The sequence below is a fragment of the Mus caroli genome, chromosome 15, assembly GCF_900094665.2.
Source record: "Mus caroli chromosome 15, CAROLI_EIJ_v1.1, whole genome shotgun sequence".
Taxonomy (NCBI): Eukaryota; Metazoa; Chordata; class Mammalia; order Rodentia; family Muridae; genus Mus; species Mus caroli.
The window spans coordinates 67292028-67315679 of record NC_034584.1 but is presented as its reverse complement, the minus strand read 5'-3'; the positions used below and the strand labels follow the sequence as shown (position 1 = coordinate 67315679).

At 55.4% G+C, this 23652-nt stretch overlaps 2 protein-coding genes across 7 annotated transcripts in view; one reads left to right on the top strand and one right to left on the bottom strand.

The window, feature by feature from the left end:
* Nucleotides 1-5938, top strand: part of Mroh5 (maestro heat like repeat family member 5) — a 70517-nt gene extending 64579 nt beyond the window's left edge. Inside the window, exons 22-30 of one of the 2 annotated variants that reach the window (XM_021184293.2) lie at nucleotides 656-793; nucleotides 1194-1308; nucleotides 2132-2275; nucleotides 3655-3831; nucleotides 4282-4437; nucleotides 4896-5015; nucleotides 5171-5273; nucleotides 5418-5492; nucleotides 5748-5938. In XM_021184293.2, coding sequence (XP_021039952.1) covers nucleotides 656-793; nucleotides 1194-1308; nucleotides 2132-2275; nucleotides 3655-3831; nucleotides 4282-4437; nucleotides 4896-5015; nucleotides 5171-5273; nucleotides 5418-5492; nucleotides 5748-5848 — 1129 coding nt within the window. In that variant the 3' untranslated portion in view covers nucleotides 5849-5938. Of the gene's footprint in view, nucleotides 1-655; nucleotides 794-1193; nucleotides 1309-2131; nucleotides 2276-3654; nucleotides 3832-4281; nucleotides 4438-4892; nucleotides 5016-5170; nucleotides 5274-5417; nucleotides 5493-5747 lie in introns of both variants that reach the window. The other variant, XM_021184292.2, reaches the window with a different exon arrangement.
* A 2735-nt stretch (nucleotides 5939-8673) lies between these two features.
* Nucleotides 8674-23652, bottom strand: part of Ptp4a3 (protein tyrosine phosphatase 4A3) — a 33936-nt gene continuing 18957 nt past the window's right edge. For 3 of the 5 annotated variants that reach the window (XM_021183306.2, XM_021183304.2, XM_021183305.2), the window contains exons 2-6: nucleotides 13954-14851; nucleotides 12083-12175; nucleotides 10461-10591; nucleotides 9764-9838; nucleotides 8674-9105 (exon numbers count right to left, since the gene is read on the bottom strand). In XM_021183306.2, the coding sequence (XP_021038965.1) occupies nucleotides 8988-9105; nucleotides 9764-9838; nucleotides 10461-10591; nucleotides 12083-12175; nucleotides 13954-14058 (522 nt within the window). In that variant the 5' untranslated portion in view covers nucleotides 14059-14851 and the 3' untranslated portion in view covers nucleotides 8674-8987. Of the gene's footprint in view, nucleotides 9106-9763; nucleotides 9839-10460; nucleotides 10592-12082; nucleotides 12176-13953; nucleotides 14852-17525; nucleotides 17966-23652 lie in introns of those variants that run through there. The other 2 variants (XM_021183303.2, XM_021183307.2) reach the window with 2 other exon arrangements.

The window sequence follows — 23652 nt, the reverse complement described above, 5'->3', positions numbered from 1 at the left end:
CAGGTTAAACTTCCCCTCTCCTTATAAGGTCAGGCCCAGCAAGCATCTGGAATTCCCACTTATACTCCTAAAGCGTGATTAGTCTCCTACTGTGACTGATTGCATGAGAATGGCCCATAGCTTGCAGACATTTTTAAAAACTTGGGTCCCCTGTTGGTAGAACTGTTTAGGAGGTGTGGCCTTGTTGGAGGAGGTGTGGCCTTGTTGGAGGGGGTGTGGCCTTGTTGGAGGAGGTGTGTCACTGTGGTTGGGCTTTGAGGTTTCATAAACTCAAGCTCTTCTCAGTTAGCTCACTTTCTTTCACTCTCTGCCTCATAGATGCAAGCTCTCAGCTACTGCTCCATCACCATGTCCGCCTGGCTGCTGCCATGCTCCCCACCATGACGGCCGCAGACTCTACTAACTCTCTGAGATCACAAGACCCCCCTTAATTAAATGCTTTCTTTAATAAGCAGGTCCTAGGGATAACTGTGCTCTGCTGTGGGACCAGCACAGCCCTCCTCACCCTGAGCCTTAGCAGGAGGCAGGCTCCAGAGCTGAAAGAGCCCAACCCCTCCCCCACCAAACCATCCCCAGAGCAGGAGATGGCTCAGGCGGCTCGGGTGGGCAGCTGATGCAGCTCTGAATAGAGTCTGGCCTCTCTGCTTGGCTGCAGCACATCACTGGAGGCACTGAAGAGCCTGCTGTCCACCACAGGACACTGGCATGACTTTGCTCACCTGGAACTGCAGAGCGCGTGGGAATACTTCACCTCCATCCACACCTATCCGCAGGCCGTGGGACTCCTTGCCAGGTACTGGTGGGGCAAGGGAAGGGGAGGCTGGGCATATGGACCGCAGCCATCCATACCATTGAGCTGTCTGGATCATTTGAGGCCACTGAGGGCAGCCTAAAGGCAGCATCCCTCGGACTTACGTGTGTGCTTACAACACTCTGGAACACAGGAGGCCCACACCACACACCAAGTGCAGACTCTTTCCCCAAGATCTGCCCTGTCTTAGGACCTCAAGAACAAGGGCTCTAGCTGTTCCTCCTCTGCCTTCCCCATGCATAGCCCAGGCCTGGCACATGGGAGAGGAGCTCACAGACACATACCTACTCCATTATATTGGGATGTCCAACCTGGCCAGCCCGGGAAGTGGTAGAAGATATATACTCATGGGCGGGAACCACAAACCAGGCCCTGTCCCCAGGGCCATGGTGCAGAACCACTGCACGCAGATCAAGGCAGTCCTTGGCTACTTGCTACCCAACCTGCAGAGCCAGCAGGAACGAGAAAGGAAGACAGCCATCCTGCTCCTCATTGAGGTAAGACAGGGAAGGGGCAAGGGTCCCACGCAGCCTATGTGCCCCCCACCCTCCACCTGCCTCAACCCCAGACAATCCCCACCTGACTCACCCTGTGAGGACAGCTTCCCAGACGGTCCCCTTCCAGGTCTGCAGAGGCTTCTGAGACCTCTCAGCCTAGAGCGGGAGGGGGGAGTATGATTGGGGGGGGGGGGACTGTCTCTCCACCCTTCCCTGCCTACAACGACCAAAGCAGAGTTAATGAGCCCTGGGTATGGACTCATCAGACCACATTCAGGTGTGGCATTATCCTGCTCACATATAACTCAGGCCCCACCTACTATCACCTGAGAACCTTGAGCCACAAGAGTTATGGTTCAACAAGAACTGGAATGTGGCCACTTCACCACCGAAGGCTCTGGCAAAGGCAGAGCTTTGAAGGAGGGGTCATTTCTATATCTGGGACCAGCTACCTGGGTCTAAGACAAATAAGGAGTCTTATGCTTCCACCCCCTCTCCTCCCCCTCCTTCTCGCTCCAGAAGGACGTGTGAGCTGCTCCTCCTGGGGCCCTGTTTTCAAATGTTCCGTGAGCCTACCGAGGGTGTTAGTCGTCTCCAGGCTAGCTAAATAGCCTCTCTAGGCCCCAGTTTCGCCAGCCATACCTAGAAGGGCTTGACCATTGAAAAGTTTCAGATGCTTTTTAACCCTGGTACCCAGGGGATACTAGCCAACCATCCTTCCCCAAGTCCTGCACAGGCCTAAGCCTCAGAGCCCCCAACAAAGACATGGGCTAACCAAGAGAGGGGACCAAGACTGAGCCACCTTGCTCTCTGGGGCCCCCAGTTCCTCTATAGCCCTGCCCTGTTGGAGGTGCTTTCTAGACAGGCTGCCCTGACTGTACTGGCTCAAAGCCTCCAGGACCCCAGCTCTGAGATCCGTGTGGCCAGCCTACAGGGCCTTGGAAATATACTCTTCCACCCGGAGAAGGTGAGAGCCAGAGGGACAAGCATCAAGGGATGGACAAGGCCGAGTGGGTTGGGACCCTAGCTCTGTCGCTTGGTACGCTGACATTTCCACTCTGAGTCTCAGCTTCCTCATCTTCAGAAATGGACGTATTTTAGGAGAGGACTCTCCTGTTTCCAGGAACATGTCTCCTTACCGTGAGAAGGACAGACCCTCCTGCACAACTCCAGAGGCCCACTGAGGAGCCAGGCAGATGGCACCTTTCACCCCGCACAAAGAGAGTTCCCCTTGAGAGTCACATGTCTTTTATCCCTCAATTTTCTGTTCCCAACTAAGAGCCCTATGCTCTCACCATAGCGAACCATACTCCATATGGACAGCTTGGGGCAAGAAAGACTGCAATAGTGCCTTTGGGGGACCTGCCCTTCCTTCATTCTGCATCCCCCACCTCACCTCCAGTTCAGAGCCTAGAATTCCTGACACATCTTCACTGCAGGCATTGTATAATGAGCAAGACCTGAGGCCCTGGATAAGCCCCTTCCCAGATTCTAGTGAGAAGGCCTGTTTAACACTCAACATTCACATCTGAGAAATGGGATGGAAATCGAGCCTGCTTGGTGTGATAGGCAGGTCATGAGACCAGTGGTGGCTATGATTGTCATGCTGGCCATGGTCAGCTCTCAAGCCACTGCCATTAGTCATCACAAGCAGCAGCATCACCCTCTTAAAGCCAGGACCCTGTGGACTAGTTAGTGAACTCCATCTGATGAAGACACTGAGATAGGCGCAAGTGTTCTCACTAGTAGAGAAATGTCCACTCATCTACCCTAGGGAGAGACAGATACACAGAGAAAATGTGATCATGGTGATACCACAGAAATACAATTCTAATGAGGCCCCAAAATATCCTTGACCATCAGCCAGTTTCACTCCAGTACCACTAGACTTAGATGTGTGCACAAGGTTAAGGCAGTCCCAATCGTTAGAGTGACCATGGTCAACAAAGCCCTTTGCACTACATCTAGCACAGAGGGTGCTTAAGAATGGGGTGGGGTGGAGGCAATGTAGCACTCACTCCTTAACCTGTTAACCCACCCACCTGGCCTTCCATAGCACCTGCCTTTCCATAAATACATACACACACATACATATGCACATACATACATACATACATACATACATACATACATACATATATACACCTATCCATGTATGGAGTCATCCATCTATCCATCCCTCCACCCTTCCACCTACCCATCTATTCACCAACCCCACCCAACCAGACTAGACCCCAGACTCAAGGGCAAGACAGGGGCAGAGGCTCAGGTCAAGTACCCCAGGTGAAGCCGGGTGAAGGGGGCAGACCTGTGCCTTCCACCCACTGCCCACTACCTTCCCTATAGGAAAGCCTGCTCCAGGGTCAACTGCCAGCCTTCCTCAATGGCCTCTTCCAAAAAAATGAGGCAGTGGTGGTAGGCATTATGGGCATGGTCTCGGATGTACTGCACCGCCTGGGCACACAGGGTGCAGGTGCACAGAGTCTCAGCATCGCTATCAACACCCGCTACTTCTTTGATGACGTGAGAATAGAGCCAGGCGTGGCTGGGTATGCTTTCCTGGGTCCTCCCCGCTCCTCCCTTGGGCCTCAGGACCCCTTCTGCCTTCTCACTGTACCTGGGCACTGAACCCAAGGCAGCTGCCAAGCTGTGAGCCCACAGGTGCACCAGATCTAGCCAAGGGTCCACCAGGTGGTGCTCAGCCCTCTTCATGGCTGAAGAGTGCCAAGTCACACTTGTCCAACCCCTCTGGGAATAAATCACCCAGCTACCTTCATGATCAGGGTGACAGTGGGCACCAGAGGACAAGGTAATTCCATGTGAGGATGGCCTGAAGCCTTGTCTGGGAGAAAGCCTGAGTCCAAGGGAGGAGAAACAACCTTACCCTGGGCCCCTGAACCTGACTGATGGAGTCTGAGGAGATAAAAGGACTCCAAGCTAGGAAACACTAGAACCTAAGTTCCTGCGCCATAGGAACAGGACAAAGTTCGAGCAGCAGCTATGTCACTATTTGGGGATCTGGTGGCGACGGTGGCAGACAGGGAGCTGAGTGGCATGCGGACCCAAGTTTGCCAGAGCATGGTGCCTTTGCTCCTGCACCTGAAGGACCAGTGTCCAGCTGTTGTCATGGTCAGTGCCAACCTGCAAGCCCTTTGGTCTTGGCAAAGGGACAGGGCAGCCAGGTCGGGCTACCCACAGGGCTCCCCAGATCACCAACCCCTCCTACACACACTGCCGTATTCAGCCAGCCAGCTCTGTGGGTCTACCAACTACAGAAGAGCATGGTGGGACACAGACCAACAGTGTGCCTGCTGATTCATGAATACAGCCTGCCTTACCGTGCTCCACTCTCTGGAGTCCCTGACATCGGGGGAGGGGACAACAGCAGCCAACAAGCTCAGACAGAGCTGGGTATCTCCCTGTCTTCCACAGGGCACTGTGACCCTCGGGTGGGAGCAGCTTCCCAGACACCAGCACAGCAGGCTGATGGGCTGCTTACTGCAGCTGTGGTCTCGGGGAGTGGAAACCCCAGGGCTCAGTCACCCATGGGTAGTGGGTGACCCCTCCTATGGCTGTCTCCGCAGCAGGCCAAGTTCACGTTCTACCGCTGTGCTGTGCTGCTCCGTTGGCAGCCTCGGCACACCCTGTTCTGCACTCTAGCCTGGGAGACCGGCCTCAGTGCCCGCCACTTCCTCTGGACCTTCCTGGTGAGGAACCAGGGTACAGAGTCAGTAGTGGGGGCCTGAGATAAATAGATGCACCCCCCCATGGAATCCCCTTCCCAGGGAAGTGAGGCTGGCAGGGTATAGGTCAACAGTCCCTGAGGCCAATGGCAGTGACAAGAGAGCTCTCCTCTGGCCAGATGACCCGCAGCCAGGAGGAGTTCAGCATCCACCTATCACAAGCCATCAAATGCCTGCACAGCCGTCACCACCACATCAAGACCTGGGCAGCTCTTTTTATAGGTGGGCAGCATGGGCCGACCAGGCTTGAAGCCCTCGTTTCACCCAGACCACCCACCACCCATCACCCACCACGGGGCTGGGAAGGAGGGCCTGGGTCTGAGCAGCCCCACCCAACAGCCATGACTCTCCCTCCATCTTACACAGGGTATACCACCTGCAACCAACCCCAGGCCGTGTCACAGATGATAAATGACAAGGACATCCAGCTGTTATCCTCCAGTAAGTGGCCCACACCTTGGGCCTGTCTCCATCCCTCCCAGCTTCCTGGAGCACGGCCATCTCAGATGGTGGCACAGACAGGGACCCAAACCTCCTGAACAGACCCCACCCGACCAAGGCACTCCATGCTGGTCAATGGATAGAAAGAGCCCTCTGAGCCTCCTACCCAGATGGAACCAGAGTTGGGGGACAGTTGGGGGTGGAGGATTACTCCCAAGCCAGGGTCACCTCTGACTTGTTCTTTCTCCCCTGAAGCTTTTAAAGACCTCAGAAAGAACCCAGAACCCGGCATCTGGGAATACACCACCAGACAGCTCTCATTCTTTCGGAAGGTGTCAGCAAAATCCAAGAAGTGACTGTGAGCCATTCTCCCTACCTTTACCTCCCCCGACCCCCAGAACAGCCCTGTCCAGAGAGCTTGGCTGTATAACATTTTTTTCACTTGAAAGAAAAATCTAGATTCAAAACAAAACGAAAAACAAAAAACAAAACTGTACTAACTGCCAGCTTCCTGCCTGCCACCCTTGAGCCCTCTGCTGTGCCCAAGCCAAGCCCTTAGAAGATGCTGGCAAGACTCCAGGACACAGGCAGTGACAGACAAGGAGAGGCTGGGCGGGGACAACCTGGAAGCTCTGTGGTAGACTCTGCTGATGATAGCTCAGGGGTGGGATCGACTCCACATGACCGGAGCCCAGGCCATAATGTCCACCGCTGAGCGGAGGAGCGGGGCCTGAAAGGAGGGTCTTCCAGAGTCCAGAGGTGAGAGCTCTACATGGGCTGTGGAGCCCGTAGAAGTGACTAGCATCACCGCAGGCCTCTCTATCCAGGGCAGCATCTTCCTCCAGCAGGACCTACCAGCCAGCCCCAGAAAAAGCCCAAGAGTCCAGAAGAGGGTACCTAACTCCCTGAGAGCCCCCTCCCCCGCCCCCTGCCCATCCCTTCTCAGGCAGACCCTCCCCCTCAGCCTCAGTCCCTATTTAAGAAATGGCAGACAGAGCAGGGACGTGGTGGCGCACGCCTTTAATCCCAGCACTTGGGAGGCAGAGGCAGGTGGATTTCCGAGTTCAAGGCCAGCCTGGTCTACAGAGTAAGTTCCAGGACAGCCAATGCTATACAGAGAAACCCTGTCTCGAAAAACCAAAAAAAAAAAAAAATGGAAGAAAGAAAAAAATGGCAGACAGGCCCTGTAGGCCCAGAGCTTAAGAGAATCTCTCATCACAGCCTGTCATTTTCAGAACTCACTAGACTGGCCAGATCTACCAAGGGACGCTCTAGCTAGCCTTCCTACTCTGGGCTCTGTGCCTGCCACCCAAGAGCCTCCACACTACATCCCCTGGGCCTTACGAAGTCTCTGCTAGGTAGACCCTGCATGCCCTCAGTTGGTTGCATCCCCAACACCATCTCTCTCCCAGCCCCTAGACTATTGCTTCTCAGGACAGTGACATTATGCTTAAAACTTGGACAGCAGGAGCTGGTGAGATGGCTCAGTGGTTAGGAACAGTAGCTGCCCCTCTAGAGGTCCTGAGTTTAATTCTCAGCCACCACGTGGTGACTCAAGACCACGTATAAGGAGATGTGATGCCCTCTTCTGGCATGTGGATTTACTTGCAGCAGAGCACTCATACATCAAATAAATAAGTTTTTAAAATTTTAAGGATTTAAAAAATAAAAATAAAAAAAGCTTGGGGCTGGCGAGATGGCTCTTCCGAAAGTCCTGAGTTCAAATCTCAGCAACCACATGGTGGCTCACAACCACCGGTAATGAGATCTGGCGCCCTCTTCTGGTGTGTCTGAAGACAGCAACAGTGTACTTATATATAATAAATAAATCTTTGGGCCGAAGCAAGCAAGGACTGAGAGAGATTGGCTAACCGGAATTAGCAGAGTTGACCAGAGCAAGCAGAGGTCCTAAATTCAATTCCCAACAACCACATGAAGGCTCACAACCATCTGTACAGCTACAATGTACTCACATACATAAAATAAATAAATAAATCTTAAAAAAAAAAAAGCTTGGCAGACTAAAACAAAAACAAAAACAAAAACTTACCCCGGTGCAAATATGCCACCGGGGTAAGTGAGTTTCCAGCCCACACAAGGTCACCATTACTGAGTTTGGCTGCACCTTGTCACTCCCTACTGGGACAGGCAGGAACAGGGATTGCTGGGAGTCTACGTGGGCCCAGATGGTTTCTGGGATCTAGTCCAGAGCTAGGTGGGACTTGAAGAGGGAATGATCCAAGCAGGCAGCAGGTACCAGTGAGAGGCGCCCTGGATCTCTGTTCTGGGCACAGAGGGGACTGGGTCTGCAAAGGCCTGAGGATCACGTCCTAAGTATGTCAGTGCTGTAAGACAGCCAGCACATCCACACTGACATATTGTCACTGTTTAAATATGACTGGCCTGGGGAGTGGCACCATTTGGAGGTCTGACTTTGTTGGAGTAAGTGTGTCACTGTGGGCATGGGCTTTAAGGCCCTCATTCTAGCTCCCTGGAAGTCAGTCTTCCACTAGCAGCCTTCAGATGAAGGTGTAGAGCTCTCAGCTACAGCTGCCCCATGCCTGCCTGAATGCTGCCATGCTCCCACCTTGATGATGGCAGACTGAACCTCTGAACCTGTAAGGCAGCCCCAACTAAATGTTGTCCTTTTAAGAGTTGCCTTGGTCCCGGTGTCTGTTCATAAAACCCTAACTAAGACACACATATAGCCAGCCCTGTCCCTCATGATACCCTTTCCTCAGCTAAGGGAAGAGTCAGCCCACTGCTCAGAACTTATAAGCAGGATGAGGAGGTCCTAGGCAGACCCATGTCACCTAAGGCCATCCACACTCAGATCCACCTGCACCCCACACCTCTGGTTGCATGAAGGTCGGGGGTGGAGGCCACTGAAAGTTCCAAGTGACCCCTACTCTGTCCTGCAGAGGTGGTCAGTCTCACCTCCTAATGTTCCAACCTCCGACTGTCACCAGTCCAAGCTGTGGCTCAGTGCTGATTTTTGTGTCAAGAACTTGTAGAACAAGTCAGGGAGGCAGAGCACGGGATGGCCACCAGAGGGCGCCATGGAGGCACGCCACCGCAGCAGCAGCAGCAGCAGCATCATCAATAGGACAGAAGAGATGGAGACCATGGCCTCCCGGGATCCACACCCCATTCCCCGGCTCTATACGACTCTTCACACACATCCACAGCTCCTGATTTATTGCCTTGAGAGTCCAGAGCACCTGGTAACAAAGGTGCTGGAAAAAGGTTAGGGTGAGGGCCACACTGCTGAGGCATTGGGCCCAGTGGTTTAAAAACTCCCACCTACAATACACAGGCCAGGGGGAAGGCCTGGGCAGTGGGGGGTGGGGGACAGGGGTTGGACAGGACTGGCAGAGGGTCCAGGGACAGCTTCAGAAAGACAGTCGTGGGTACAGATGGGGACAGAGCAGGGACGCACGTAGCCGTTGGACTCCTTAGACACAGATGTAATGAGGTACAGGGCCAGGGCCTGAGCTACATGACGCAGCATCTGGTCTTGTGCGTGTGTGGGTCTTTGAACCTCAGTCTCTGCTTAGGCCGGTACTTCTCCAGGTAGGTGAGCTGCTTGCTGTTGATGGCCCCACGGCGCTTCCTGCAGACAAGGACAGACAGAGAGACATAAAGCCTGGCCTGGACACCTTGCCTGCCCTGGGTAGCTCCAGACCCTGGAGGGCTAGGAGTGCCTTATCTGTGTGGCCTTGAGTGGACAGTCCCACAGGAGGTAGGCTAAGCTGGCACTCTGGGAGAAAGCAGGGGAGCCTGGGTTTCATGAAGGCTGGGGAGTGCATCTCACCCTAGCCATCCAGCACAAGAGAACTGTGAGTGTATACCAGTCTGCATAGCCCAGGCTCCCCTACGGACACCTGCAGGCTAGTAGGCGATACTACTACAGCCATACCGGGCCTGCCCCAGGAAGACAAGAGATGGCTGTGCCTATTTCAGGCAGCAGAGAGGTGCCTACACATGAACATGTCACACACGCGCACGCACACACATATGCCACAGGCAATGGGTACAGCATCAGCTGAACTGTCCTTGCCCAGAAGATCAGGAAGATGGGGGTCTACCAGGAAGGCCACCATACCACGAGGAGGTACCAGCCTGAGGGCATCCAGGGAGGGATAGAGAGAGGGGGGACTTTGCAGGAATGGCTACCGAAGTGAGAAGTGAGGGGCGAGGAAAGGCCGTGGGGACAGCCTAAGACCCGCCACAGATTCGCTAAGTGCCACGCCCACCCACTGGCTACTCACTGTCGGATGAACTGGATGGCGTCCTCGTACTTCATCCCACTCTCGATGAGGGCAAGAGCCACGAGCACTGGGGCCCTGCAGGAACAAGCAGAGCTGAGGCTACCTGAGACCCCGCACCCCTTCTCATCCCCTGCCTCATACCACCTGACAATGATACAGGGCATGGAGGGCATGACTGGACCCCCCCCCCAATTCCCTCAGCTGCCCTTGGAGGGTTCAGACTCCAGACAGCCCAACTATCTGCTCTAGTCTGATCCCTCCTATTCAACCAGAGGGGACGCAGACAACCTCTCTATGCCTAAGCACCTAGAAAAAGAACTATGAGCATACTGAATGAGTACACACACACACACACACACACACACCACAGGCCTCCTGCAATAGGGGTGTCAGCAAATGCTCTCCTGCCTGGCTCACTTCCATCTAGTGTGGGCAGCTGTGACTCTCTCAAGCAGGAGTCAAGCCTGGATGACCAGGATGTCTTTGCGGCAGCTCTTTTCCTGCATGAGGTGCAGTGACTGGATCAGAGCAGGAAGCCCTCCCTGCCAGGCTGTGAAAGAAAGACCTTGCCCAGGGACCCCGGGTGTCTTGGGTAGAGCGGATGTGGCCCACATCCAAATGCACAAAGCCATGAAGTTAGACCACAGGGGCACAAGCGGAGCCTCCGACAGCAACATGAGCCCCACCTGTCACTCACCTTCCCAGGCCCGCCACACAGTGCACAGCTACGCAGCTGCCCGGGTCATTGTAGAACTTGGCCTTCAGCAGGCTCAGCCAGTCCTCTACCACTTTGCCAGGAGGGGGCGCCCCATCATCAAAGGGCCAGTCCTGCAGAGGAAGAGGCCTGAGGACCTGCCCTAAGGGATGTTAGCTTCCCTTCCCCTGTCCCTTAGTTCCAGGTGGGTAGTGGAGGCTAGCCCATACGGAGAAGGCTCCAGCTCAGGGTATGCTGGGAAATGGTGTGGGGAAGATGGAGAAGGAATCCATCTTGAACCTATTGGTACCAATGGGTGAACCAACATGGGGTCCTCAGGTGCTAAATGATAGAGAAAGTTCTCGGGGTCTCTGCCTCCAAACAGCACAGCTCTGGGAGGCCACCACCAGTTTAAGCATCTGTCCTGAGTCTAACCCAAGTCCCTCTTGTGACAGAGGAAGGAGGTCCGCTGGGGCAACCTTGCACTAAGAGATGCTGATATATACCTTCATCTCATGTTCACATTCCCCTAAACAACCACGTTATGGGAGGCCCGTGAAGCTCCGAGTGGCCTACAGGATCTCACAGGAAGGGGTCAGCAGGATTCCTCCCAGGCCTGAGAGAGCCCAAGTTCTTCCTCTACAAACTGCCAGGCAGTGGATATAGGGCCCCGTTTGACACAGTGTCCTCACAGTGGAGTAAACTAGAGTCACTACTGTGCTGAGGACTGGGCACCAGGGCCTCTGCACAGTCAGCCAGGATCTGCTGCTCGAGAGGCCTGGCTCATCCAGGTTCTGCATTGAGAAGATAGGCCTTGTCCCAGGGAACTGTAACAGGCCAGGCTAGAGGTGGCCCCTGTGGCTGTCTCTCCTCTGACCCTCCACGCACTAGGCCCAGCTCCATAAAGTTGCTCCTCCTCCCCTTAGCCGAGCCCCCAGGGTAAGGAAGCCAGGGAAACAGCAGCTAGGATCCCTACCCACGGCCTCTGCACAGGGTCTCCAGGGACGCAATGCTGCCAGGAGACAGGCTCCCACATGGCAGGCGATGAGAGGCTCAAGAGAGGCCCCCTGGGAGCCATAGGGGAGCCAGGCAGGCACAGGCTGAGCCCCAACCTCATCTGTGCAACAGGGTCTCCATGGGCTGTCAGGGTCTCCAGGGCTATCAGGGCTCAAGCCTCAACCCACAGTGCCAAATACACCCAGCAGGTGAGAGAAATCACCACCATTAGGGGAATGGCACTCCCCAGGCAAGCTTTCCTGTCTCTTTGCTGGGGTCTAAGAGAATGTCTGACTCCAAGCCTCAATTGCTCCAAAAAGGAACCACACAGAGGTTACAGGGCTACATGCTGCAATAGGCTTGGAGCACCTGGTAGGACCCACAGGCCCCAGCGCAGATAAGCCAAGGGCTTAGAATAGCCAATAGCACCAAGGGTGTGTCACCTCACCTCAGGGCTAGTCAGGGAAGATGGGTACAGGGCTAATGACTTTCTCACAGTCATCTGTCCCCCACACCAGCACAGGCACAGATAGAGAGCTCAGGATGGATCGGGTGGCAGGAGAGGCCCAAATCTACTGCCCAGACCTTGCTTAGGGCAGCCACAGGGCCCAGAACCACATGTCCCTCACCACAACAGTGATGCCATCCTTCTCCAGGGGGGTCTTGTCATAGGTCACTTCACACACGCGCACCACGGTAGTAGCCCCGTACTTCTTCAGGTCCTAGGGCAGAAAGAAAGAGATGGGGGGTCGGGGGACAGTTCAGAACCCAGGACGGCCTCCAGCCCAGGCCTCTACCTGTGCTGAGTCCCCACAGACCTACCCTCTAGAATTCCTAAACAGAGCTGTGTCCCCTCAAGCTGCTTTCTGAGACAAGCAGATTTCATAAATCAACAGGTGGGCTTGGATGCTTAGCGACTAACAGGGTAGCCTGGTGGTGCTTCGGGGTCACCTGTCCCTGTCCCACCTGTGCCACACACAGCTCAGCCGCTGTGATTCAAGCCCCTCCTGTCCCTCTCACCCCTGCAGCACCTAGGACAAAGGGTCTTGACTGCAAAGCCTGGGTCTCCAGATAAAGCACTAGGTCCCCGGCAGGGTAGCCCAGGCCTCAGATAGACCCCTTCCTGAGCTTCATGGGTGGGTCCCACAGAGTCCCTTCCGAGTGTCCAGCAAGCAGACCACAGGAGTTGGAACCCCAGCGCCAGCTGGGTGGCACCGCTCAAATACCACGGGGGAAGCCCCGTTCCTCCAGAGAAAAGTTCACTCAGCTCACAGCCAATGTGGAGTATTTATACCCACAGCCACAAGCAGGACTGGCCCCCACCTACCTGCCCCCAGTGGATATTTTGGGAGTGGTGAGGGATGATGGTCTGGCTGGCCATGTGATAGGAACAACAGACACAGCAAGGCCAAGACCCAACTATTTTGAGAGTGCAAGAAAAAAACAAAACAAAAAAATCAAAAACCAAAAAAAAGAGGGAGGGTCCACCTCAGAGACCATGGGATGCCTCAGAGTCCATCAAGGAGAAAGCCAGCTCAGGCCTCAGGCCCAACTCTGCTCATACCCTGAACCCTAATCATGCTTGTCATGTGGTCCCTGACCCTGGTGATACAGTGAGCCTTGACTTTGATTGCGAAACCCTCATTCTGGTCACACACCGAGCGAGCCCCTGTCCTGGTCACTCGTGGTAGTTTGTTTTTGTTTGTTTTGGTTTTTGTCTTGTTTTGTTTTCCTAGCCCTTCGTCAGCCTCTACTGTCACAAAGGTTCTCAACTGAGAGTCGGCAGTCTTCTCTGGCATAGCACCCAGCTATGTGTCCAGGGCCCAGGTTCTCTGACTTCGGGTGTCCATTGTCTTCCTCTATGCGGTCATCCCTGTCTTGATACCCATGAGCCCATGGGGCTTTGCTCGTGCCACAGAGAAAAGGACTAAGAATGTAAAGCCACAAAAGTCCATTCCACCAATGGCTCAGCATCCAGCTGCAGCCTCTGCAAGCAGCTCCAGATCTGCAGTAAGGAGCCCTGCCCAGGGTCCCCAGTGAGGCCATGCTGACAGCACCCCCCCCCAGCTATATTCCCCCACCCAGGCTCAGAAAAAATTACCTGGTCACATCTAGGGGTGAAGTGAGGGTGGCCACAGACCACAAACATTTGTGGACTCTCCACACGTCACCTCCACAGACTGTCACTCTCTGTTCCCTAAAGCTTCCTAACACCTAAGCTTGTGGGCTGGCCTAGCCACAGGGTAGCTCTCTCAGTCCTTCTTCCAATCTGCCTGTCTCAGAGCCATTTCCCCGTCAACCCCTCCCTCCTCAGCCTCTTTATTTGCTCTGTCTCTGCAGAGGCTAAGGTCACCCAGGGTCTGGACAACCACAGCCTAGACAATGTCCATTCCCCCTAAGCACGGATGCTGACAGCCCTCCAGGAAAGCCATCTGATCGTGAGCACCCATCGCACCCTGAGCTGTGCAGGACACCCACCCGGCCCTGAAGGCCCACTCACCTCGATGAACGTGCTCAGGGTAGCATTGCTGGGGTTGTGGGTGATGAGGAAGCGCATGTGTCGGTAGCTCACCTCCACAGGGGCAGGCCGGTTCATGCGGGCCATGCCTCCTCCGGGGACCCAGAGGGGACTAGCCAGCAAGGGCTGCACGGGGGGTCCCCCAGCCCCCCACACCAAGTCCAGTGAGATCCCCGTGCTTGTCCACAAAGAAAAGACTTCTTAAAACCTCGCCCCTACACCCCGCACAAATATTGTGCAAATACTTGGGAGAGGGAGAGGAAGCTGCCTCGTGGCGGATAATTCCAAAAAAACCCAATTCTAAAAAAGAAAAGAAACAAACACACCCCTCCCCCACCCCGCAGCAAGATGGGCAGCTCCAAAGTCCTGTCCCTCAGAGTGGAGAAGTTACAAGGAGTCAAAATAAAAATAACAACAACGAAAAAAACTAAGCAGAGAGAACTTCGGGTTGGTGACTCCGGCCGCAGAGCAGTGTCCTCTATGGGGCCGTCGCTGGAGACACCCTCTCTGCATGGGTGGACGGAGGAGTGTCCCCTTTGGTCAGAGTTGGGCCCCAGCAGTCAGGACCAAAGGGAAAATGAACTTGAACTCAACCAAACTCTGGCGGCCCTGGGCCGTGGTGGGCAGGCAGCCTCTGATCCGGTCTGTCACGTTACCCCATCAGGGAACGGCAAGTCCTGAAGAGGGGCAGCGGGCTCAGGCAGCAGTGCTGGCCTCCGGCCTGGCAGCAGAGGCCATTGGGAGGCAAGGGCAATGGTGAGGGCCAGAGGTACACAGGCCTCCTCAGCGGCAGCACCCACGGTGTTGGGAACGGCAGTAGTCAGAGCTGCCCTCCTGGGGCTTCTCCATCAATCCCACCCTGGTCTTCAGAAGGCACAATCTATAGGAGGGGAGAAAGAAATGGGAGGTCCTCAGATTCTCCATGTGAAACCCAGAAGAACAGACAGACAGCTCCTGCCTGGGCTACCCCAGGCCCCTGTGGTGACAAGAGAGCCATATATAGCCACCGAGATAGAGTGAAGAGGGTATCAGGGCTCACCCCAGGAGCATGTGAACCCCACAAGCAGAGTACACCTACAGCAGCAGAAGCCAGGTCCCCCATCTCACAGCCCATAAGGGCAGTGGTCCTTCTCTTGGGACTGCTAGCCACAGCACAATATTAAGCTCGGATCGTTCTGCAAGGGCAGGTCTCAGGGACAGTGGGTACTGCCAGAGGGACAAGGGGCTGAGTGGCCTCAATTGCCGCCCCTCGGGCTTTCTGAAATCTCTACCCACAGCCACAACTTACAGGGACTTGTCAGGCACTAGAGGTAAACAAGACGTTCTGCCTTGCAAGAGACCACAGGCCAAGGGGCCAGCTGCCAGGCTCATGCCAAGGAGGTGACAGCACAGGTGGCCAGGAAGGGAGTCACACTGTTGACAGGACCCAGGGGAAGGGCACTACTGGAGGACATCGACCTCGACCCGTTGACTCCACCTTATCCTCTGCAAGGACCCCAAAGAACAGCTAACTCCCTGCCACCTCCAGGACGGCCTGGGAGACCTCGGGCATGTCACTGTCCTCTCTGGACCTGGTTCCCACCTACACGATGAAGGTTGAAAAAGAGGGCACCATAGTCCCTTGGGCTATGATCCAGTAGTTAATAGAGCCTGAGCCCCTGGACTCAGCCCATCCCCCACCCAGCATTCATCTTTCTGGAAGGAAGGCCCCTCCTGGATCGCATCTGGAAGAGATCTGCCCGTACCTCTTACCTCTCTGCCTTGGCCCCAGCTCTCCCTTCTCCAGCTGCCCACCAAGCAAACCAGGCTCTTGGAGCCTCAGCCCAGCATAAGACCCTGGTCTCTGGCCCCAAGCTTCGGGCACAGGCCCCACCGTCCAAGGCTCGGCTGTACTGGATAGCGCAGAATCCTCCCTTGCTACCTTCTACACCTGAGAACAGCTCAGCACTCCACTCCAAGTCAGTGCCATGGCTCACAGCTAGTCCCTGCCACCATTCTGAAAGGGCTAAGATAGAGGGGCACCTTGGAGGAGGGCAGAAAGGAGTCCTGTGCCTGCTTGAGCAGGCCAGGTTCTCAACGCCCTGTGCATGCGGAGCCACGACTAGCCCGCTGTAAGCAAGGAGAGGCTTCTCTCATGCTATGACACAAACACCCGGGCCCTACTGAGATGAACATCCCATGTGTGCACACTGCAATGCCCTTGTGTGTGCAGGAGAAAAGAAGAGAAGGCCCCAGGGAGTCAGAGAACACTGGCAGGCTCCTGTAGAGCTAACCGCACCTACCAGCTACTTGCAGGGGTTGGGGCTGGGTTGTAAGATTCTAGGGGCAACAGAAGCCACATCTGAGAAAAGGAAGCCTGGACCACCTATCATGCTCCCCCCAGGCCTGACGGGATGGAGCCAGGGGTCCAGATGTATAGGTGGCACCAGGCTGAACTGCATCTTATAATACATGCACAGTTCACTGCAGTCTGGGCCACACCCCTAAGTGTAGGCAAAGAGGGGCATGCCCACAGCATGCCTGAGTCTACCCAGACTCAACCACATGGTGGCTGTCCTCCAAAAAAGGAGCCCCTCTGTCAACACATCACTCCCCTCACCCCCTCTGGAGACAGTGTTTCTCTGTCCCTGTCTTGCCTCCTAGACCGCACTTTGTAGACCAGGCTGACCTCAGACTCACAGAGATCCACCTGGCTGGGCCTTCCGAGTGCTACAACTAAAGGCATCTGCCACCACACCCAGCTGGACACATCACTTCTATGGGGTTGAGAAGCCCGGAGAACAAGGGGGCGGGGGTGTCCTGCCTCTACTGCATTCTAACAGGCCTGACCCAAGGCTTGTGGGCCCACCGGCTACCTACACCCCTATCCCAGCAGCTCTAGGTGTGAACAGAAGCTGAGCTCACCTTGCCTCAACAGGCACTCAGTCAAGCCACCACACCCTCCCCACCCCTCGTGCTTAAGGACCCTACTATGACCTGGGCCCTTCTCTATCCCCGCCCAGCCTCCTCTAGCAGTATCTTAAGCCCTCAGCTGCTCCCAGAACCGGCATGTTTTTCAAGACCCATTTTTGTCCCTGTTTGCCAGAGGAGGACATGGGACAGAGGGGCGTGGAAGGACCATCTCTGGACCCTGGCCAGCCCCGGCCGTCCAGACACCCAGGTTTTCTCAACATCGAGTCTAGTAATCGGAAACACTTGAACCCCAGGGGGAAAAAAGACACAGAGGTAATCAGAAGCCACACCCTCGAGTGATGGGGTAGGAGTGCATCTAGCTTCAGAAGGGACCTAAATGGGACCCTGTGTGACACTTAGGAGTCAGGGGTCACAGTTCAGGGGTCTGTGCTGTCAAGACAGGCAAGACTGCTCCGTGGATGGGCTGGGGACCCCAAGGACCCATAGTGGGGCGTGGGGAGGGCACACAGCTCCCCGACCTCAGCGGGACTTCCCACCCAGCCCGCCAGGGAGCCGCCATCCCGTGCAGGGCCCATCCCAGTAGGGTTAGGGTTAGGGAGCGTCCTCGAGGCCGGGTCCCCGCCGCCCGCAGCCCGGCTCACCCGCGCCCGCAGGCGTGCGGCCGCCTCCATGCGCCGGCCGGCCGGGCCGGGACCCGCGCGCGCCCTCCGCAGCGGCGCCGGCTCCGGGCGGATGCCCGCCGCCCGCGGCCTAGCTATTTATAGCGCCCGGCGTCACGTGGGGGGGCGGTGACCGGCGGGCGACCCGACTCACAGCAGCTCCCGCACCTGCTGCCTAAAGATAGCACGCAAACAAAGGCGCGGCCAGCAGAGGAAGAGGAAGGAGGAAGGGAGAGGACCACCGCGGACCCGCCTGCCATCCCCTCTGCATCCTGCTGGGTAGGAGACCTCCCTCTGCAGAGGGGCCACAAGCCAGGAGGAATCCTTCCAGCTCTCCAGCTTCATATGCACACACTTAACAGCTACTGTGTGCTCAGCCGCACTAGCCCACACTTCACCTTAAGAGCCACCACTCCCAGACTACAGCTGAAGAACCTGAAGCACTGAACCTACGCACACTCGCACACACAAGAAATGGGAGCCGACTCTACACAGGCTCATCTCCAAGGGAACTGACACCCACCCAGCTCTCCTGAAGCCTTCCAGGGCATCCCCTGAGCAGGATCTTCTCCTGGGCTCCACTGACCAGACGGAGTCCTGGTTCTGTCCTGGGGCATCCCAGGCAGGAACCCTGTGCCCTCCCGCCCAAGAATGGAGACAGATGTCAGTCCGCACCTGCCCCAGTGGCTGCACCGCCCTGGGAGCCTTCTGGAGCAGGGCTTGAGTTCCGGCTCACAGAATCCCCAGAGGCCGTGCCTTGCTGGGAACCCTGGCCCAAGCCCGGCTCCCAGATAGAGGCCTGGCCTTGCAATCAGTAGTTGGTGCTGGGGAGAGGAATGGTCCCTGAAAGGCTGGACCTGAGCCAGGGGAGGGCATGCCCCTAATATTCCCAGAGAGAAGTCTCATTAGCCAGCCTTGCACAGCAGAGCCTACTATCCCCCATTCTCCCCTGGCCCAGGTAAGCAGGACTGATAATGTCCAGGCTGGAGCATACCATTGCAGCCCCATCCTGGCTCACCCCCAGAAAGCTAGGCAGCCACTTAAGATCCCCAGAATATACCACCCTTATAAATCCGGCAGGTTAACGGCATTGTTGCTGACCAGACCCATGGTCTCAGCTGTTCCACTAGTTCCCATCCTGACAGCAGATCCTGAACCCTCCACAAGGCACCAGCCTCCAGCAACGTAACATACTGAGTAGATGCTCCAAGTCACCCAACCAGGAAGCTGGACCATGATTGGAGATTTGCCCGCCCCCAGAGACCCTACTGGTCCCAATCCCAGGTGGGTAAGAGAAAGCACATTAAACCATCCCTGGTGGCCCACCAGTTGTCTAGAAAAGGGTTTGTTAGTGACAGGCCCAGCAATGTCTGAGATGCTGCACCAGCCAGGGCTGCAACCGGGGCTCCAAGTGACACCACACACACACACACACACACACATACACACACACACACACACCAGCATGCTGGGGCCTCTAGCTAATCCTGGGGGCACCTGCTACAGCTGGCAGGGCCCCAAGCCTTTCGGAGAAGTCTATATATAACACATCCAGAGCCTTCTTGGAGCCCTCCCAGAGTAACCCATCTCTGGGGCCAGAAGGGGAGACCCTAGCAGGCTCCACCCACACCAGTCCCTAGGAAGTCATCCAAAGCTCTTACACCCCTGTGCCGCACAGTTCCAAGGGTGCAACCCCTCACAAAACAGGCTCCTTAACCCCAGGCTCTTCCCAACCCCCTTGGCTATGTGCCCAGCTCAGGGAAGGCATCCCTAAAGGGAGGGGGAACCTAGCACTGGGCCCCACCCATACCCCACCTCCCACCCAGGCCTGGCACCAAGAAGCTCCCGCTTGTTTATGGAAGGAACAAATGACCTGGTGTTCTAGGCAGAGGTCCAGATTGGGGAGCCATTCAGAACCTATCACGAGACCTCAGCCCTCGAGGTCTGGGAGAACTTCATAGGAGGGGACAACCAGGCCACCCTAAGAGCAGCTCCATGCCTTCCAAGAAGGAGCCACTATGTCAGCTACCCCTTTGCCTCTTGCTTTAAGGGGCTTCCCCATCTTGGTCCCTCAAGGGCCATCTGAAACTATGCACAGGATAGGGACCACAGGAGAGCCCCAGGTGGCAGGGTGGGCAGGGAAGGGTTCCTGGAGAAGGTGACCCAGGATGTAGGCAGACATACTCCTGGTACCTGCATTGACCATCTGCCCTGATGCCCTGTGCCACCTGGGATCAGCGCTAGCCAGGGATAAGCCAAAGGCCACCTCTATAAAAGGACACACTGCTAGAGAGGGAAGCCACCTTCCAAGGTGGTACCAGCACCCTGCATGCCATGGGCTGTGACCTGGAAACAGACCTGGGTTTCCAGAAGGCAGGCTCCTGCTGTCCCCACCGAAGCTCAGCCTGAACAGTGCCCTGTGGAGCACAGTGATGATCTGCTGACCCAGGCTCCCGCTCTCTGAGGGCACCCTCATGCCTGGCATTAGCCTACACCACTGCAGATCAAAGGCTGTAACTGTCACTTCTGCCGACTGGCAGCACAGAGTGGGCCCAAGTAGTTGTGCATGAAGTCCACCAGGTTTCTAAACTTGGGACCTCTGACCCCTGAAGGTCCACTATGAGCTACATGTGTGGTCTTTTTTAAAAGATACACACACACACAGTATTCTCCCTTCATGTATGTCTGCACACCAGAAAAGGGGACCTGATCTCACTATAGATGTTTGTGAACCACCAAGTGGTTGCTGGGAATTGAACTCAGGACCTCTGGAAGAGCAGCCAGTGCTCTTAACCTTGAGCCATCTCTCCAGCCCCAGCTCCATGCTTTCGAAGGGCATCGGGTAGACCTGTCTCCACAAGTTGCCTCAGTCATGGCTGACAGGACACCCCTTTCCTCCTCTTACGCTGTACTTCACCTCCCAAGAGCTCAGTCCTGGCTCACATGTCTCCTGCCTTCTACAGCCTGTGACCTCCTACACTAACCTCGACCTTAGGATTCCTTCCCAAAAGGAAGGGAATCTAAGTGTTCATTCATTCATTCATTCATTCACTCACTCACTCACTCACTCACTCACTCACTCACTCACTCACTCACTCAGTGTGACAGGCATGCTGAGCACCTCCTGGTGCCAGTCACAGGGCTGAGCGGGATGGAGACTGAGAAGATGGGAGAGAACAGCTGAGCTGCCGGAGATGCTGTAGGCAGGCATCACTCCTGACTCAGGGTACCTCCGTTTCCTGGGTTACTGCATACAGAGTTGAGCGGTGCTTTGCCAATGCTGTCTCTCACTGGGCTGTCTGCTCAAGGATGAGGCACCCTGGCCAGCTCATCCTATCTTCCTCTCTTCACATCTTCCCACCAATGCCTCCCACACCACACCACAGCCATGGCTCCTGGATCTTTTTTTTCCTGTTCCCGTCATGAGAGACAGCCCTCCTCCAGCGGAGCGAGAACTCTGTGCCTGGGTTTCCTCCATACATCAGGATGAAGGCAGAAATTCAACTCCCTTACAGTCACCAGAAACAAGCACACTCCAAGCTGCACTCACACCCAGAGCTCAGTACTGCCTCCTCTCCTGGATTCTGTAAGTAGAGGACCACTGGGGTCTGGATGTCCCCCAAGGCCATACACCCTCAAACTCACCCTTTGCTCAAGCCCATGTCTCAGGATTTCTCACCCTTGCCGTCTGGCTCCTCTCACCCAACATCCAAACCTGCAGAAGATGTAGGACTCTGACTGGAGACCCGGCTGCCTTTTCAAAGGACAGCATCCACAATGTCTGACCCTTCTGATAAAGGGATCCCACTTCATCAGGGACCCCTTCACACCCTGGAAAGTGTTAAGTGGGTAACAGACACGTGTGTCCGTGTGGAAGGGCAGCGTTACGTCTCACATTCCAGCACAGATTAGCACCAGGATTGGACACCAGTCCATCTGTCAAGCCACCCAGCAAACCACCAGGACTGGCCTCAAGGTTTGGCTCAAACTGCAGATTGATGTCTCCCACCTGCCACAGCTCACACATCTTCCATGGCTCCTGTAGTCTACCAAACTCACTGCCCTTCAGGGGAAGAAATGATAGGGTACAGGATTCACACCTCCAGGAACCCTGCTCTCTTCCTCAGAAGCCTCGGACACCCCCAAGGCCAGAACCTTGTGCTCCAGGAAGCCACTGATCACTCTGTGTCCCAAGCTCCCGGTCACATGTTTACCTGCAAAGCACGTCTAGGCTCCTTCCATGCCTCATTGTTGCACGGGATTAGGGTTGAGGAAGCAAATGCCATAATGGACTCCCAGAGATCACAGAGATAGAGGTTGCAGAGAGCATGAGATATTAGGCAGGGAGGTACAACACAGGGAAACGGACTAGACAACGTCACCATGGAAAAGAGAAACTGGGATGGCAGCATTCAGGCAGACTCAGTTCCCAGGGCAGGAACGAACCGCATTCTCCATCAACAACTAGCACCAGTGTCTACCCAGCTGGTGGCTTACCATCCGGCCCATGTCTTTCCCCAAATATACAAACAAACCCCAGCTGAGACCCAAGATTGAGAAACCCTGTATTACGTGTGGCCGGATAGACAAGGAGGAGAGCCTGCATCCTCCTTGCCTCGATCTAGCCGAGGCCTCCTTTCCGTCTGCTATTGTGTGACTTGCACAGCCTCGGAAGTTTTACACCCAATGGGCAACCAAAGGAAATGGCAGGAGGCCCACTCCATTCCCATCAACTGTGGCACCTCCAGAGCCTCTCCAGACACCCCTCACAGCCCAGGGGAACTGTCACTTTGTATACAGCTATGACCAGCATGAGAAGCAACTCTCTAGCACTTCATAGGAGCCATTAGGCTGAAGGTGATAACGGGTGACAAGCCAGACTGCCATGTGTTAGCATATGGCTGGCTGAGGTGATAGGGGAGGCTCTGGACCTCACTGGTCCTTCTGTGCCCACCAGAGCTGTGCTGCCACCACATCACCACCCGCTGTGGTCCTGGCCCACTTTCTGATGGCATGGCTGGTGTGGAAGTAACAAGGACACGTGGATCAGCCAACACTGAAGCTGGGGTACCACAGGAGGAAGGGCCAGGCACCCCAGGATGGACAGAGAGCTGAGAGGAAGGCAGAGCTTGGGCCTTGCCAGAAAAAAAGATGCCACTCTGGCCACATGGGTGGCACCCTTCCCTACTTCCCCTAGAAAGTGCTATGACACCCTTCCCTCTGGGATAAGCTCCTCTTGCCTGCTGTCCCCAGACAAGGACCCTCCCATTCAGGGCTAGTGACATTCACCTCCTGGGGCCTCCGAGCTTACCCTTCCCTTGCAGCTAATTTTATTCACTTCCCTCTATGTCAGAGGTGGAGGCAGGAGCCCTGATATAGCAGCCCCAGGACTGAGCTCAGGGGCAGCCCAAACAGGGTATTGACACAGGGTCCAGGGTCACACCACCTGATACAGTTCTCCCTGCTGATTGGGGGACAGGGGACAGGCAGTCCTCCAGGGACCTGTGACAGCAGGAACAAGGGAGGGTGGGTGGCAGGTCATCACAGCCCCAAGCGGGTGGACAACCTACCTAATGCAGACCAGAAATAAGAGTCTCAACTCACCCCACCCTCCAAGTAAACAGCCCCATACCTAAAAGCACTGGCCAGACAGCCCCAGTAGGCAGCAGTCTGGGTTTGGCCTTGGGTCCTATGTGCCATCAGTGCCTGCTGGGCCTCGCACTTCCTCTAGGGCAGTACACGTCGTCTCAACCTTCCTAATGTGGTGATCCTTTAATACAGTCCCTCAGGTTGTGGTGATCCCAACCATAAAATTATTTTCATTACTAGTTCATAACTGTAAGTTTGCTGTTATCATAATGTAAATATCTGTGTTTTCTGACGGTCTTAGGGGATCCCTGTGAAAGGGCCCTTTGACCCCGAAAGGGGAGTCTCAACACACAGGTTGAGAACTGCTGCTCTAGTAGGAAGAAGGAGGGTGTCTTAGTTAGGGTTTTACTGCTGTGAACAGACACCATGACCAAGGAAAGTCTTATAAAAAACATTTAATTGGGGCTGGCTTACAGGTTCAGAGGTTCAGTCCATTATCATCAAGGTGGGAGCATGGCAG